The 18,643-nt window shown below is 45.1% G+C and overlaps 1 protein-coding gene across 1 annotated transcript in view; it reads right to left on the reverse strand.

Annotated features, from left to right (window-relative positions):
* LOC147685106 (uncharacterized) overlaps window positions 1–18,643 on the reverse strand; it is a 359,065-nt gene that overhangs the window by 12,975 nt on the left and 327,447 nt on the right. Inside the window, exons 5-6 of the mRNA XM_086940991.1 lie at window positions 13,988–14,071; window positions 6,746–6,892 (exon numbers count right to left, since the gene is read on the reverse strand). Coding sequence (XP_086797117.1) covers window positions 6,746–6,892; window positions 13,988–14,071 — 231 coding nt within the window. The remainder of the gene's footprint in view (window positions 1–6,745; window positions 6,893–13,987; window positions 14,072–18,643) is intronic.

Raw genomic sequence — 18,643 nt, forward strand, 5'->3', positions numbered from 1 at the left:
TCTACATTATCCAGTATTAGGGTATCTTTCATAGATTCACATGCCTGAATCATTCCCCGTCGTCTAGGCGGGAGTCCCACGGTATAAACAAATACAAAAGCAGTGCCTAGAAAATTTCTTGTAGTAGGCTGGAAAAGCCCAAAGGCCTAACTAGGCCTCAAAACTTAGCAGCCTATCTACATCATTATGTAAAAAGACCTGAAATAGTAGCCTCAGCCAATCAGCTGTCCTCACCCTCTAGAACCTTCCCAGCTCAGGCAGTTCTCCTCAGATTTTCACTGCACTTCGTGTGTAAGGGAGTCTCCCTGAGTGCCTACTCAGTTTTTGATCTTTTTTCCTCAAAATGTCTGAAAAGAAGGCTCTTTTCAAAGCTTGTGGAACCTGCTACAAGAAGAGGGTCCATGTGGATGACCAGCACTCTGACTGCATTTATTGTCTACACCCTTCACATGTTGTGAAGGACTGTAGGATTTGCCGTACCTTCCCTCAGAAAACTATCAGGGATAGGGAGGCAAGGGTTCTTTTGTGGTTGAAGTCTTCTTCCACTGATGATGAGGACAAGGCCTCTACCTCCAGCAAGAGAGCCAGATTCAAGGAAAGTTCTTCTCCTGAGAGAAAGAAGAAACTTAAAACCTCTCAGAGAACTTCAGAACCCACAAAGAGTGCATCGGCTTCTTCACGTATAACAACTGTGAGTACAGCCCAGGCTAAGACTGTTTCTCTGGTGTCTGTACCTGCTACTACATTGATTTCTGCCTCTTCTTCTACTTCTACGGTTACCACTTCGGCTATTACCTCACCTTTGATGTCTATTCAACCATTGCTGACTAAAAACAAGTTGCCATCGTCGACGACGGCTCCGTCGACTAAATCTTCTGGTCCGTCGACGACAATTCTGTCGACGAAGCCGACATCATCGTCGACGAAGACACTTTCGGCTTTGTCGTCGACGAAGACCTCGTGGACAAAGGACTCGTCGTCGAAGTCACCATCGACGGCCTCGTCGACAAAGGACTCGTCGACGAAGACATCATCGTCGGCCACGTCGGCGAAGGGCTCGTCGATGAAGGACTCGTCGATGAAAGCACCATCAACGGACCCGTCGACGAAGGGTTGGTCGACGACGACACCATCGACGGTCCCGACGACGAGGGACTCGTCGACGAAGGCATCATCAGCGTTCCCGACGACGAGGGACTCGTCGACGAAGACACTATCGACGGACCCGTCGACGAAAGGTTCGTCGACGAAGACACCATTGACGACCCCGTCGACGGCAAAATCTTTGTTATTGACAGTACCGTCAACGGAAATCCCTGTAACAGTGGCTTCCGCAGTGACATCTGCTCATCTGTTGCACAGTTCACCTCCGACAAAGACACAATATACGCATTTTCAAATGAAAACGTATCAAAGGCAAGATTATTCTCACATTTCTCCACTCTTACCATCGCACATTTTGGAGACATATGTGGAAGAGGATTCAGATGAAGGTGAAGAGGATGACGGTCCTTTTGGGATTGCTAGTCGCCCTTCTCAATTAAATATTAAATATCAGGAGGATGATGAAGAGGATGTCCATGGTCATTATACGCATGACGTTTATTCCACGCCATATCAATCACCTCATACTAGACCTTCTCGTCTGAGGACACTAGTCATTTGCCATCTTCCTTAATTCAGGATTTGCAGGCTATGTTGGCGGATTATCGCCAGAGATTTCCACCAACCCCGGTTGCACCCGCTGGGTCGCCTATTCCAGTTGACGTGCCAAGGCCTCCGTCACCATGAGCTTCAGTGTCGCCAAGACAAGATGCTGGTCCAGCACCTCAAAATGACACAGATACTTCTTCTAATGATGACGAAGAAAGCAGGGAAGAAGGCGAGTTGCCGGATAAAACGCCTATAGATCCTTGGGAGGATTATGCCATTCCTATGCCTTCGCCGCCTGTTCCCCGTCCTTCAGATTTTCCACCTAAAGATATTGGCGGTTTTCACAATATTATGCAGCGAGCTGCTAATAGATTTGAATTGGCCGTCACAGTTGAGCAGTCGGACTGCTTTTTACATGACTTTAAAGAGGGATATCGCAGAGTTACCAGGGCTATTCCCATTATTGACTATATTTGGAAGGAGGGCCTCAACATAATGAAAATGCCAGCTTCCATTCCTGCAGTCCTTCCAAGAATAGAGAAAAAGTATTGAGCACCATCAGATACTCCATCTTGTTTAATAGGTCACCCTCGACCAGATTCTGTCATATCCCAGGCTGCACAGCAGAAATCCAAGAATCCTTCTGCTCCCATTTCAACACCACCTGACAAGGAGGGCAGGAGACTTGATGCCATTGGAAAGAAGTTTTCGGCAAATGCAGCAGCCTCCATTAGAGCAGCTAATTCATTGGCTATCCTGGCTCGTTATGATAGACAGATGTGGTCCGATCTGACGGAATATCTTGATTTGATCCCTGAGGATCATCAGCTGGAGGTACGCAGGATTGTGCAGGAGGGTGAAAGGGCGGCTTCAGAAATCATTGATTGCGCCCTGGACATTTCAAACACCAATTTCAGGCAATTGGCTGGAGCAGCAGTACTTCGGCGTCAAGGTTGGCTCAGGGCTACCACCTTCAGGCCTGAGGTCCAAACAAAAATCTTGGATATGGCATTCGATGGAGATTCACTTTTTGGGAAGCACATCAATGAGGCTTTGCTGGCTATAAAAACTGATACAGACACAGCTAAATCACTTGGTACCCTGCAATACAAGAGGGGATCCTTTAGAGGAGCAAGAGGCCGTGGTTACTCCTCCAGAGGCAATTATTCCAACCAACAGAATCGTCAGTATCAATCTAACTACAACAAACCTTACTATCAATCCTCTTACAGACAGCCTACCTCTGGTTCTTTCTCTCGGCAAGGAGGGAAACGACGCTCAAGCAATCAAGGGCGAGATTCCAACAAGCGCCAATGAGCTTTGCCGGATGTCAGCCACTCACCTTTCCCTTCCCGTGGGCGCCAAAATCTTCGCCTTTTACCACCAATGGCGAAAGATAACTTCAGATCAGTGGGTCCTGGATCTTGTCAGGAATGGACACACTCTGGAGTTTTTACAGAAGCCTCCAACAACGTCGCCCAGGGGTCCCCCTCCCCCTCGTTTTCACTCTTCAAAGAAGCCTTAAAGATGAAACACAAGAATGCGATAGAACGAGTTCCTCATTCTCAGAAAGGGAAAGGATTTTATTCTCGATTCTTCCTCGTAGAGAAAAATTCAGAAGAGTGGCGTCCAATACTGGATTTGCGCAAACTCAACAAATATCTAAAGAAACAGAGTTTTCGCATGGTAACGTTGAAGGACATTCTGAATTGTCTCAACAAAGGGGACTTTATGGCTTCTCTGGATCTGCAAGACGCCTACTTCCACATCCCTATTCACCCGAAACACCGCAAATACCTAAGGTTTCAAGTGGCTGGCATCCATTTCCAGTTCAAAGTGCTCCCATTCGGCCTAAAATCGGCCCCCAGAATCTTTACCAGATGTCTGGCTCCGGTGGCAGCACTGTTAAGGTCCCAGGGAATGCAAGTTTTCCCATACCTCGACGACTGGCTGTTAAAAGGTCCAACCAGAAACTCAACAATGGAAGCGGTCAGGAGTACGCTTTCTCTCTTCTCGAATCTAGGACTGACCCTCAATTCGAAAAAATCTCAGCTTCAACCTCGTCAAGAATTGACCTTTCTGGGAGCAGTCTTGAACACATGCCAGTGCAAGGTGTACTTGACACAAGAGCGGCAAAACAAGCTGTTGAAACTAGCAAAACAAATATTTGCAAGAAAGTCACTTTCAGTTCGGATATTCGCGTCCCTTCTAGGGATGTGCTCATCTGTGATCAGCCTCATTCCTATGGCGAGACTCAGAATGAGACCGTTGCAAGAAGAGTTACTTCGTCAGTGGAAGCAAGTCGACGGATCATTCGACGACCGCATCAAAGTGACTGCCAAAATGAAACATGCTCTTCTTTGGTGGTCGAAGGCGCACAATTTATCGCCGGGCCTCACCTTTCTCCAAGACATTCCAGAGTTCACCCTGACTACGGATGCATCCATGGAAGGTTGGGGAGGTCACCTTCAGGACCTTCAGATCCAGGGACGATGGTCTCGCCAGTACCGGCAGAAGCACATCAACAGCTTAGAGCTGAGGGCCATTTTTCTCTCCCTACAAGCCTTCCTTCCAAGGATTGCGAATTTGTCCGTTCTGGTGCGTACGGACAATACCACCAGCATGTTCTACATAAACAAACAGGGAGGAACGAAATCTCTCACCCTGTCGCTGGAGGCTCAGGAGATGTGGGAATGGGCCCTGCGCCACGGCATATCCCTCAGAGCAGAGCATGTACAAGGCGTTCGGAACTCTCTAGCAGACAGCCTCAGCAGAACGTTCACAGGCTGTCACGAATGGGAGCTCGAACAACATCAAGTAGAGATGATCTTTTGAGTTTGGGGGACACCGACGCTGGATTTGTTTGCTACACAACAAAACAGCAAATGCCTGTTTTATGCCAGCAGGTTCCCACAACAGGGGTCAAGAGGAAATGCCCTTCTGCTGAGATGGGCCGGAATGTTTGCGTACGCCTATCCTCCGATTCCGCTCATTCCGAAGGTACTGCAAAAGATGAAGAGGGAACACTGCACTCTCATCCTCATTGCTCCCCGTTGGCCAAGGCAATTTTGGTTTCAGGAGCTCCTTCTGCTTTCTCAACAACCTCCGTTTCGTCTCAAACCGACAGTGTCGATGTTGACAAGAGAGGGAGGTCAAATCCATCATCCGGATCCTCAATCGCTGCACTTGCACGCTTGGCTCCTGACTTCCTAGAGTTCAAGGATCTAAACATCTCCTCGGGCTGCAGGGCGATCTTGTCGCAAGCACGTGCGCAAAGTACCATCAAAACATATCGTTTTAAGTGGAAGCGATTCTGCTCATGGTGTGGAGACAATAATGTTCATCCACTTCAAGCTCCTCATGAAGCCATCCTTCCATATCTACTGTCTTGGACTAAGGCTGGTATAGCCTTTTCTTCCATTAAGGTGCATCTGGCAGCGATATCCAGATTCAGGAAGAGTTACAACAAACCATCCTTATGTTCATCCTCTTTGATCAAACAATTCCTTAAGGGACTATTCCGAGCTTTTCCACCAGTTCGTCCTCCTCCTCCTGAGTGGGATCTTAATATTGTTCTTTCTCAGCTTCTAAAAAGGCCTTTTGAACTGATTCATAAGGCGGAACTAAAGTTTCTTACTTGGAAAGTGGCCATTTTGCTGGCTCTTACTTCAGCTCGCAGAGTTAGTGAAATACAGGCCTTCACTATTACTCACCCTTTCTTGCAATTCTCTAAAGACTTTGTTACGCTTAGAACCAATCCAAAGTTCATTCCTAAAGTACCTACTCAATTGCACATCAATCAACCGGTCAAACTCAGAACCTTTTTCCCGGATCCTAAAACCCCAGCGGAGAGAGTCTTACATTCTCTGGATGTGAAACGGTGCCTGAAGTTTTATCTTCAAAAAACAAAGGACATCCGCAAATCTAAACAACTTTTTGTTGCTTATGGCAAAGCCACCTTGGGTCAAGCTGTCACAAAAGCAACTATAGCTAGGTGGTTGTCTTCTACAATTACTTTCTGTCATGACAAGGCCAACAAACCTTTATCAAGAAAGGTCAAGGCGCATTCCACGAGAACAATGTCCGCGTCTACGGCCCTTTTTTGCTGGAGTGACGCTGGAGAACATTTGCCGAGCTGCTACTTGGGAAAGTGTACACACTTTTACCGAACATTACTGTCTGCAGTCGGCGGTTCATGATGATACAGCAGTTGGTGATGCGGTACTGCAGCATCTTCTTCACTAAGGTTAGATAACTTATGGTCTTTTATCCTTCTTTGAAAGTTTAAGTATGTATAACGCTGTCCTATCAATGATGTTTTTTATGAAGGTTTTCATGCATATGTTATGTTAACAAGTTTGTGCTCTATTACCTTCCTGGTTGTGTGGGGATATATGATTTCTTTGTCTCCCACCTTCCTCTAACGACAGACATGATGTTACTGCTTGCTACTCTGATTCAGGCATGTGAATCTATGAAAGATACCCTAATACTGGATAAGAAAACGAGTTACTTACCTGTAACTATGGTTATCCAGTATTGGTATCTTTCATAGATTCACATGCACCCACCCTCCTCCCCGGCAGGGCAGTTCTGTTCTATGGATACTCATTCTCACTTGTGCTGGGAAAATCTGAGGAGAACTGCCTGAGCTGGGAAGGTTCTAGAGGGTGATTGGCTGAGGCTACTATTCAGGTCTTTTTACATAATGATGTAGATAGGCTGCTAAGTTTTGAGGCCTAGTTAGGCCTTTGGGCTTTTCCAGCCTACTACAAGAAATTTTCTAGGCACTGCTTTTGTATTTGTTTATACCGTGGGACTCCCGCCTCGACGACGGGGAATGATTCAGGCATGTGAATCTATGAAAGATACCAATACTGGATAACCGTAGTTACAGGTAAGTAACTTGTTTTCTTATGCCACGCATTATGAGGAATACATAATTGGTTCTTGATACCTACAATAAACCTTTAATTAACTATTTAAACTTTAGTCTTATGTCATCATAACACTTTTATATTTTCATTTAGTCTATAAATTCTCTATCACTTTGATTTTAGTAATGTCTCTCAAATAATCAAGAAAATCTCACCTTGGCCTCTCCAAATACAATGTAGATATCTGAAGCTGGACTTTTGAAGACATCGGGCTTGGTTATGACAAATAAAATATTCTTAGATTTCCGGATCGTGATTCGTGTGACACCATGTATCTGCCGCAGGCCCAGCTTCGACATGGCCTGGAAAATAAAAGCCAGTCATTAGATGTCTGTAGTAATACCAAAGGGCATAGTTATATGAAATATTCAAAGTTCTCCAACTTCCAGAAATTGACAGTTTGTTTAATACCTGAAAATGTTTTGAAATTGTGTGTAAATGTTTCAATTTTTAGTTAGCTTCCAAAGAATATTACATTCTAGTCAAAAGTAAGACTTTTCTTTCACCAAAAAGGACATTGAACACAAAAATATCCTATAAAAAGGAAATCATTTCTCATATATCGTCATAGTCCTATCATACTTTATTCGATTAATTAAAATTATAACAGCAATTACAGTACATTATTCCAAGATTAAAAACAATTTAAACCAATTCATCATCACAAATGTACAATTAAGAATTAATAAATAACACCATACACAGCAGAATAAAATAATATCAAAAATGGAATAAAATAGAATCACACCTCTAAGACATTCACCATCGATCTTTTGGACTTAATATGCATAGCTGCAACCAAGAAGGAGGCAACCCCGAATATTACCCAGGTGCTGCCCAACAGTTGTAATGAGTGCAGGCCGCACTTGTGTGAAACCCGCATCTCTCAGCAGAGGTACCAGAAACTGTTTTCTGATATCAGCAAAATGGTCACAGAACATGATAAAGTGCATTAGGGATTGATCAGAAAAATTATCACAACTGCAGGGAATGGACTGATCTGATTTTCCCCATACTGGAAAGTGACCCAGGGAGAACTGAATAATATTAAATCTAAATCTGACAAGAAGGTGTCGATGGAACGGGAGAGTAACGATCTTTAGGTAAGGTTCAATGAGTGGCATGGTCATAAGCATATAATTCGCCCTGACACTAGGTTTTAACACCTCCACGCCTCCCGTTCTTGCACAGCTAATCCCAGAAAGTTGTCCTTAATCCAGTTTATGTCACCCTTCTGCAACAAGTTTGGTGATACGTATAATTCTGTCAGTCCCAATTTGCACAGAGTGTCTTTAATATATGATAGCCAGGGAATTTTGTTTGCTAAATCTAGTGCCATACAATCTTTTAAGATAGTGTGGTTTAATGTAATCTCGTTGTTGAGCCAAGTTTTGGCCCAGCAAATCAGTGGGGCCAAGTGTAACTGATCGGTGATATAACCGAGTCCTAGTTCAGAGTGCACCGAAAATACTGGAGTGGATTGGGGGACCGCTAATAGGGATCTGAGAAATTTGTTCTCTATAATCTGCAATTTACCTTGGGGTAAAAACACCCACAATAGGCGCCATACAAAGTTATAGACAAGCATTTGGACTTATCCACTCTTAACAAAGCTTCGATAGGACGTGACCCCAACCGTTTTGCAAAGCCCATAAGGGCTGAGGTTGATCTAGTAACAGCAGGGCCTTTAGCTTTTAATTGGGGTCCCCAGGGGCCCTTTCGTCGAAGATGAAGCCCAAATATGTGAATACCGGAACCCTGGATACATCCGCCCCATTGCAGGTAAAGCGTTTTATTTTAAGGGTCTTAGGTCGTTTACCTGCGACCATGACGTGGGATTTTTTGTTATTTACCTGGAGGTCTAAAGCATGCATAAATTCCCCAAATGCACCCAAGAGTCTCTGCAGCCCCAGTCCTGTGCGGGCCAAAAGCAATGCGTCATCCGCGTAAAGAAGTACTGGCACCGCTGAGTCCCCTGCTCGCGGTACATCTAATGTTGCCCCCTCCAAAGATTTTTCCAATGAGTTTATATATAAGGTGAACAGGAGGGGCGCCAAGATGCAGCCCTGCCTGACGCCTCATTTGGACCTAAAAAAGCTGGTGTATCCCCCCTCATTGTTGACTCTGATGGAAGCTAATAGTCCTTGGTGGAGGGCAGCCAGAAAATTAACTAAAGACAGGTCAATCCCTAAATTATATAAAATGGACCACAGCTTCGCTCGGTTGACAAGGTCGAAGGCCGAAGAAAGGTCCATGAAGGCCATATATAACAGACCATCCTTGGCCTGGGTGTATTTGCTGATTAGCATGTAAAGATTTAGACATTGGTCAAGGGTGCCTCTTTTGGCCCTAAACCCATATTGTAGGTTGGAAAGGACCCCCCTCTCCTTCAGGCAGTCTTCCAATCTATGCAGGATGACTCTGCCCAGGATCTTAACGGTAGAGTCAATCAGGGAAATCGGCCTGTAGCAGGCGGGGTCACTCCTTAATCCTTTTTTAAATATGGGTATTATTATGGAGGTTGCCCGGGACGAAGGGAACCCTGAGGTGCTAGTGGAATTGAAGACATTTGTTAATGTCTTCGTCCAGAATTTAAGTGGGGTCCTGTATAAGTCTGCAGGGACGCCATCAGGCCTGGGTGCTTTATTTTTTGTCATCTCCTCTATGGCCCTTAGGACCTCTGCCTCAATAAAACATAACGTGGGGGCTGGGTGCACATGTACGAGACCCATCTCATCTGTGGCGCCCTCCGTGATGTCATACATCTTACTAAAGTGGGCAACCCATTTCTCATCAGGGATCACACAATCCAAAACAGAATTGTCTGAACCAGAAAAATAGGGGTGATTAATGATTGCCCAAAATTTGCTGCTGTCTCTAAGAACATCAGTAGACATAAGGTTATCGCAGGCCTCCCTATTAATAGCCCTTTTACGATTAGCTATGGCCAATTTGTAGTTTTTCCTTCGCCCAGCAACACGCTCACGATTTCTGGGCTTTTGTTTTAGGGCATGCAATAATTTTTTATGAGCTTCCGAGCAGTTAGCATCAAACCACCTAGGTTGGTTTGTTGTTTTCCGCTTGCTGTTAGACTTTAGGTCCTGGTTAATTTGTGTACAGATGGCGACATAGGCACCAATAATGGCTTTACCATCTGCTGTGCTATCTAAGCAGACTGCCATGTCTGCATGTGCCTTGGTTACAAGATCCTTCATGAAAGTATCTGGGACCACCTTACCCCAATTAAGTCTCCTGCCCTGATCTTTAGGAATTACGTTGTTAGTATCTGTAAGACTCTCCTCCCGTCTGGTTATAACATCACCAAAGGTCAGCGACAGTACCAGGGGGTTGTGGTCACTGAAAACTGAGACTACAACTTCTTAAGAAAAGACCACATTTACTATTCCTGGTGAGACAAAAATAAAATCGATCACTGTGTCAGCATCTCTGCCTTTAAATGTCGGGACCCTATCCTCCCCCCTGCCCGCATCTACCTCGAACAAATTCATATTAGCTAGTAAATCTTCCAGCGCTTCCCCTTGTGAGGTGTGTTCAAAATGGGTGGTAATGGATTCGGGGGGCCCCAATTGGTGTTCTGCCAAGCAGTCCCAACCACACGGATGAATGTTAAAATCTCCCATTAATATTATTTCAAATAAAGCATTGTATTTTGACCTGTATTCATCTGTAAAACTCACCAAGGAACTACGGTGAGTGTTCCGCAAATCCTTCTCAGGAGCATTATAAAAATGTATCAACAAAACAGTTGAATGATTGGGACTAACCCACTCTAAACACAAAATATTATCTGAGGCCGTCTCCAGCTTTCTAAAGGAGCCAGCAAGTTTCAGTGATATAAGCATAAGCAATCCTCCTTTTGGTCTACCACCAAGTCCAGAGGCCTTCACAAAGAATCATTTCTAAATTAACAACATTGTAACTTACAATTTCAACTTTTTACATACACCTCTATAACTTTTATAAAAGCGAGATTGTTTAATAAAAACATTAAAATAACTATTAGACATGTTTAATAATTCGAGATTGTTTTATGATACATTTGTCTGTTAAAAAAAATATTCTGTGGACAAAATTTTAGCTCATTACATTTTTATGTGCAATTTAGAAAAATCAAAGCACTGGAATAAAGAGAATTTATTACGTTTTCCCTCACATAGCATTTTAGTGGTGAAGGAACATGCTATTCTCTATCCAAAGACAGCCACCCCCTGAGTAGAGCTAACAACAAGAGCAAAGACCTCTAAACTTGCTCTTGTTGACTGTCAAAGACTGAACACTTAAATATTACAATTGAGATTCAAGTGTCTACCAATGGCATGCAAACTCAACAGCTCTCCATGTACTTTATTTAATATTACAAGTGGTATAAAGAGTACCCTCATAGAATTATGTAAAAATCTCGAATCATTCACCAAAAAATCCATACCCACAACTACACTACCAATATGACAATCATTCAGCAGATGCGGGGTGTCAAACTTTGATCCTAAGGAGGATTGCATGCAGAGAGATGATGGAGGACTTTGGCAGAGGTGGGGTTACCATAAAGAGCCAGACGCAATGGCGACATAATTTAAGTTAAAGAATTCTTGGTAATGATTTATTGCTAAAGAGGTAGTAGTGTAGTATTAAGTGTTTTCTTGGCTATGGCATTAAAATTCAGAGTTGAATACTGATGGCTGCTTTCAGATTAATTTTAGAATTTTAGTAGTTATTGCTTACGCCACATTAGTCTTTCTTATGGCCACAATAGGTGACACATTCTTGACGGAAGTCACAGGAGCCTTCACCATACTCCAGGCAGCTGAGAGGATCTGTGTGTTGCAACGTACACAAAGTGGATGGCTTTGGGCCTTGCAAAGATTTTTCCCATCCTCCTTTATAATATTTTGCCTCCCTACTGGTGTGACACTGAGCCATGTTCACGTTTGGAAGGGGCAATATGTCCTGATCTGCCTGTGATGCCTTAGTATTGGCATGCCATGGAAAGGCATGCAGCATATTTTTCTTTGGTGGCATTTAATTGTGAAGGCTGCTCTGTTTCTTTAAAGTTCTTCCCACACCAGGGGAACACTGTTTTTATTGAGAAGTACTTGTGGCATGTTCGCCCATTGCACACACAACCCTCCAATGGCCATGGCCATTGCCATGGCTTAAGAGAGATACTTTGGTTTGAATGTGTGGAGCTGTGCGTATTGTGGGCTCTCATCCTTACAAAGATGTGTTCCAAAAGGTTACTGATTCTCACTCTCCAGAGTAGAACCACTTCAGTGATTCAATGTCTGAACCAGTCGGGTTATGGAAAGACAAACCAGTTACAGCTACCCCAGCTTTTCTTTGGTAACCCTGGAGCTGCCCTTGCTACCCCTGTGTTAGGAGTCAAGGGCATCGTCCAGAATGCACGGTGTAGGTTCTACTTCTTTCCTTTTCCCCTGAACAGCTATAAAAAAGTATTGTAAGGGGGTCAATGCTGTGGTGTCATCACCTATCAAACCATAGATGATGTCTCCAAGGTACGCAGCATCTTTGGGAATCTGCTTATAAACGTCTGCATCAAATGGGATTCTTGCACTCTTTGGCACCTATATGGAATAATGAGGTCCTCACACTGGATGGACAAATACTCCTCTGGCCTTTGTGGATCCAGAAGAGAATTTTGACTTTCAGTCGCCTAATACGGAACGCTAACATCAGGTCCTCTTCTGATCTTCAGCAAGAATTTCATCCAGAGTCAATGCAGTTTCTCTGATATGGACAACTAAGGGCCCTTTCCTCCCAGTGGCTGAGTATAGACTTGCAGACCCTGGGCGGCTTCACCCTTCACTGGTACTCAAGCATGTGGTGCATGCATAAAAAGCTTATCTCTGGCTTGTATGAGACCCTCATAGTTCATATCCATTTACAGCCAACTAGATCGCTCTACCATAGATGGAAACCACTTCTCGCTGACTCTCTGGACAAGGCTGACTTGAAAGAGGTTCTATGCACTCGTGAAAAAAGCTTATGGGAGGCCATACTGAAATTCAGTTACTTTAAAATTTTACACAAGTGGCATTGGTCTCTTTTCAAGTTTCACACTGTCAGCCTGCACCCTCTTTTCTGTGTTGGCGCTGTACCTGCCTTAAAGGAGATATGATAAACATATTATGGGACTGTCCCTGAGTTCAGCCATACTGGGAAACGAAGTGGGAGTTGCCGCTGGACTCTACTGAGCTCAGCCTCCAACCTTCCCAGGGTTTAGCGTTATTGCAGTCTACACATGAGGTAGATGAAATCAAAACCTATCTGAAGCAGTGGCTGAACGCTTTGTTGGCAGTCATCAATTTATGCATCTTAAGACACTGGAAATCAAAGACTCCACCCACACTGGAAGAATGTTTTACAGCACAGGCTAACACGGCCCCTCACGAACAGGTGATATATAAACTTAACGATCAGCCGGATGTATTTGCCACTATTTGGTCTTAAATTGTCCCTTTATTGTACTCTCTTTTGCTACCTGTTCCTGTTTTCTCCTTTCCTTTCCCCTATCCTTACCTCCCCCTCTTCATTGGTCCCGCCATACCCTCCCCTCCGTTTGCGGCATTTAGGGGTCTCTTATTTGCGGTTGGGTTTGTACTCCCTTGGCGAGTGACAAAGTAGGATGCATTCAAACTGGTGATCAGAACCCCCTTTCTTTCTATGACACAACCCCATAAATCCAGACATTGAGCCGAACTATTCATCAACACACACATCCGTAAGGGGGCCTCAGCGAGGGTTTGCCAGTGAGGTGGTAATTTGCTAGTTGCATACACTTTTTTGATGCTCGTTCGATATCTCCATTTGTGCTGTTTGGCATTTCTTTTCATTTGTGTATCTGTACGCCTTCACTACTATGTGATAACAGTAAGTTGATATTATTGTAATGAGCTATTAATATGCTAACAACGTTTTTTGAAACTTAAAAAGGTAGGAAATGTACAGAACCGCTCTCCATGGATGCTTAAGGGAATGAGTTGCTGACAGAATTCAGAAGGTCTGTGTCAGGCTGTGCAAACGGCTGAGCTGGAGACCAAATAGAGTCTAGGACATTACGGCTGAATACATTTTTTCCTAGGTATTTATGAGGCTAGTGGGCTTTCTTTGGACAGGAGGATATTTAAGAGTGATAGAAAGTAAGCCAGGAGTCGGGTGACTTGACAGGAGGGCAGACCAAGTACTATGTCTGACGTTGCCCACGCCTGTTGAAATCCATAAAGAAACACTATTGCACGCATTTATCTATAGATTAATGGCCATAAGTATTTTGAAACATCTTTAACTTTGTAGTGGTCAAAAGATGGAGTAGGATTCGCTTGGAAGCTCTTGCTGTACATCACTTTTCCGGCACTTACCTTCCTTGCTTTCTTCTCGCTCCGGCTCTGTTTGGCTTTGCTGATCATTTCTTCTCCCGTCCCAATGGAGTGCGCTAGCTGAGACTGGAAAACAAAGGAAAGCTGTAGAACATGCCTTTAATGCTAGATTGCAAAATCACCAATTACTGTTACATTGCTTAAGATATCGGTTCCTGACCTATTACTTTCTCCCAAACCTAAATGTAAAAAAGGCTTGTGACAACTTGAATAATGGCCAGTAGATGCAACCCACCAGTTTGCTGAAGATACAGGAAAGGTGGCTGGAAATTTTTATTCTTGGCAGAAGGTTTCACAAGGCCTAATGCAGGGGTCTCTGGGCACTTCTTTGGTTTTTGCCGGGTGCCATAAGCATATGTTTCTAAGTATTTAAAATAAAATATACTCCAGGGAAAGAAAAATATGGTATCCTGGAGACGTGGTGATGAAACCAAGTAAGCTGCCGCTTTATTAATGAAGACTGCAGGGTCACATTCAATTAAATATCTAGAAATAATCATTTTGCTCAAGGACGACAGGGTCCTGGAAAGTGCTGGACCTGGGGCAAAATACATTTTATGTAATTCCAACTTACCCCCGAACCCACATGCTGTGAGACAACCCTTGCCCCCACCCGGCAGGTGGATTAGAAGACAGGATCATATGATGGTTAGGAAAAGGGCTGCTTGCTCCTCGTTTCCAGGGCACTTGGTTCAGTTCCCTTTCTCTCCACATAGGTTGTGTTTTTGTTTTTGCTTCTTAATGATAGAACGCCCTTTTGCCTCTAACAACTTAGGGAGTTCCCTGTGCCATTGCACCCATGTTGAGCGTTATCTAGCTTCCATATCCGTGGCAATAGCCTTTTGGTCAATGTAAGTGTCAGGTCTATGCATTTTGGGGCATATTTATTTCGTTTTTTGCGTTGCCCTTGCGCTACGCAAGGAGACGTATGGGTGACACAAAACCTAAAGGAGATTTATCAAGCAGGGCGAGGCCACCTTGCATGGCCCCGAGTGGCTTAATAAATCTAAAGTAGGACAAGGCAGCGCATATAGCTGCCTTGTGTTACGCTGAGGCAAGGATGCGTACCATGGGTGGAGCGTGGGCATTCCCATGCATCCACCCATGGTTCTGACACATTCTCAGATTTACCAACATGAGTAGACCTGGAAATACGTCAGAATTGTACGCCTCTCTACCAGAGGTGCAACAAGGAGAAATATCTTTGTTTCTCTTCGTTGTTTCCTCTTTGTAAGTGTGCTGCACTCTGCAGCACACTAGAATGCGGCACACTTCAGCAGTATATGGCCTTTCAGTTTATGGGTTGGGGTTAATATGGCATCAGACGGGAGTGACTTGGTTCTTGCTGTATCTTGTATGGGTTTGGCCATAGGAGAAGGGGGGAGGATGCCACCTATCATGCAACGGGTTGTAGCTGGGTGGCTAACTAGTAATTCTCAAATCTGGATTGCCAAATCCACCCTCTCTGATCTGGCATTACATTGTGGGGAGATCAAGTTTGTGTATCCTTTTACCCCATATCAGGTCTTTGAAAGCTATATCCAGTTTGGTAAAGAACCTTTTTGTGGGGGAAATTGGCAAATAAATGGAGGAAACACAACAATATTATAATAGCAACGGCAATCTTGGTCTTCAATCACAGCGGTTTATTCCAAAAGGATATGGAGGCCCAGATGTTCAGAAGCGCTCTTGTTCACTTGCCGTCTATTAGGTCAGAATCATTGTGATAGATTCTGACCTCTAAATATTTAACGGTCTCATATTCCCCCATCAATGGGACTAGAGGAGTAGACTAAGGTCCAGTTCCTCTATTAATTTTAGCAGGAATAAATAAGGCTTTCCATTTTTAGGTTTCGCCTGTCAAAAGCTGCGCAAGCAGCGTTTCGCGCAGGCCAAATCTTTTGTCTAGAGTATGTGTGTGTGGTCCCGCCCCTCTGTTCCATTGGCTAGCTCCATAAATGGAGGCTAGCCATTGGAACAGAGATCTGTCCGTCAATGCCGGAGCAGATTCGTGGGCGTTCCCGAGAATTTTAGGCTTTTGCCCACGTCTTGCGGCTGTGGGCGTGTTTATTTTATTTTTTTTACAGCTTTGTTTTCCACCATTTCGGAAGTGTCCTTTGCAGGGGTGGATTGCGCGATGTTCCGCTGTCCGTTCCGCCCCCCTCCCACTGTCCGTGAGCCCGTTCCCGCCCCCCCTCCCACTGTCCGTGTGCCCGTCCCCCCTCCCGCTGTCCGTGAGCCCGTTCCCGCCCCTCTCTCTCACCTCAATTCTGACATCTAGCCCCAAAAATTGCAGGTTATGGTTTTCTTGTTATTTATTTATTTCGAGGGAGCCCACCCCTCATCTGTTGCCGTGTGAAAATCACGCCGGTCGGCCCGGGACAACCCCCTGACGTCCTTCCCCGGCCCACGCTGTGATTGGCTGCCGGCCCGGGACACCCCTGTGACGTCATTCCCCGGGCCGTGCTGTGATTGGCTGCCGGCCCGGGACACCCCTGTGACGTTAATCTCCCGCACTGGCATACACGGCCATATGAAGCTCTGGCCATTTGAATCATGTTCCTGCTGCCCGCCGTGTTCTGTGACTCCTCGTAGGACCCTCTTCCAAGTAAGTTGGTAGACTAGGGCCGTTGGTGTTGTTGGGACTGGCATGGGAGGGATTCCTGTGCCTTGGCCTGGTTTATTTTCTCAGTGAGCCGCGATTTTAGGGCTGCGCCAACCTGCCCACCTCTCCCTCTCCCCTCTTCCTTACGCCCCTCGAAGGATTACAAACTATTTGGCTTTTAATGTGTTGCGATTGCGAAGCGCCTTTCTGCCACCAGTAAATATATTGCAGTTGCAGCAGTAAAGGCTGTGCGTTCTACATGGGTGTCCTTAATAAGCAGGGAGACCACCTTACGGAATGACCCACACTTGCATTTTACAACGTGGTCGTTATGCAGAGCCTTTCTCCTTTGTCAAAGCAGCTTTAACAATGTTTTAAGATGTGCAGAAGTGACCAATCCGGATACTTGTCACCGGTCATTGTAAAACGTCATCAGAGGCACAAAAAAATGTTCTAAAAACTTAACAGCTTATTACATGGTAAGTAAAATTAAAACTCGTGATACACTTGTTTAGTTAGCTTACAGTGCATTCCTCGACGAATTCCATGCATTGCGTTACTGCTGGCTGTGCTAGTAAACTCTGCAAAGATTGGCCTGCTGTACACGGTTTGTGAAAACTCGAATGTTTCTTCTAGGAGACCGGATGTTTGCTTTGGCTGGAAGGAGCCTGTTTGTTTTAATATGTTGTACTTTTTTCTTTTTTTTATAAAACAATTTTTTCAAGAAAACCGATCATGACAACATCGCGCATATGGCGTTTTAATACCTTACATCAGCATTCCGTTGGCATATTACTTCCTTTACTGTTCAGTGTCCAGCATGCACTGTGCTGGCTACAGTTTGCAGTGCATGTGAGCGGGTGCGCGTGCAACACTCTTGTGATTGCCCCCGTGATCACTTTCCCTTCTGGCATTCCCCCCCTCCCTTTTCGCCCAGTCCTTCTTGTCACCTCGGCATGCACTCATCCCTTCTTTCTCCCCTTTCGGCACTTTGATGTCCTTTATAAGCACACGCATACTCACACATGCAGGCTCTCTGCTCTCTTTCCCCCTCTCTCACACACATGCACCCACACATGCACGCTCTCTCTCTCTCACACACACAGAGACACACACACACATATGCACATTCTCTCACTCACACATTCACTCTCTCTCTTTCTCTCACACACACCCACGCACAGACACATGCGTGCTCTTGCTCTCACACACATGCACGCACACATCCACGCTCTCTCTCCCTCTCTGACACACACATACGCCCACGCTCTTTCTCTCTCTCTCTCCCCCCTCTCTGTCGCGCACACACACAGGCACTCATGCATTCTCTCCCTTTCTTTGGTGTGTAGTGCCAAAGCACCATTGATTCCTGATACGCACGGTAAGTCCTTCATTTGTGCTTTTATTATGATACAAGGACCCCTTGCTCCCTGTCAGGCCTCCAGCACTGGCAGTGCATTCCTCGGCGAATTCCATGCATTGCGTTTCTGCTGGCTGTGCTAATAAACTCTGCAAAGATTGGCCTGCTGTACACGGTTTGTGAAAACTCGAATGCTTCTTCTAGGAGACCGGATGTTTGCTTTGGCCGGAAGGAGCCTGTTTGTTTTAATATGTTGTACTTTTTTCTTTCTTTTATAAAACTATTTTTTCAAGAAAACCGATCATGACAACATCGCGCATATTGCGTTTTAATGCCTTACATCAGCATTCCGTTGGCATATTACTTCCTTTACTGTTCAGTGTCCAGCATGCACTGTGCTGGCTACAGTTTGCAGTGCATGTGAGTGGGTGCGCGTGCAACACTCGCGTGCTTCCCCCCGTGATCACTTTCCCTTCTGGCATTCCCCCCTCCCTTTTCGCCCAGTCCTTCTTGTCACCTCGGCATGCACTCACCCCTTCTTTCTCCCCTTTCGGCACTTTGATGTCCTTTATAAGCACACGCATACTCACACATGCAGGCTCTCTGCTCTCTTTCTCTCTCCCCCTCTCTCACACACATGCACCCACACAGGCACGCTCTCTCTCTCTCTCAC

This window comes from Lissotriton vulgaris, chromosome 10 (genome assembly GCF_964263255.1).
Source record: "Lissotriton vulgaris chromosome 10, aLisVul1.2, whole genome shotgun sequence".
NCBI classification, from domain to species: Eukaryota; Metazoa; Chordata; class Amphibia; order Caudata; family Salamandridae; genus Lissotriton; species Lissotriton vulgaris.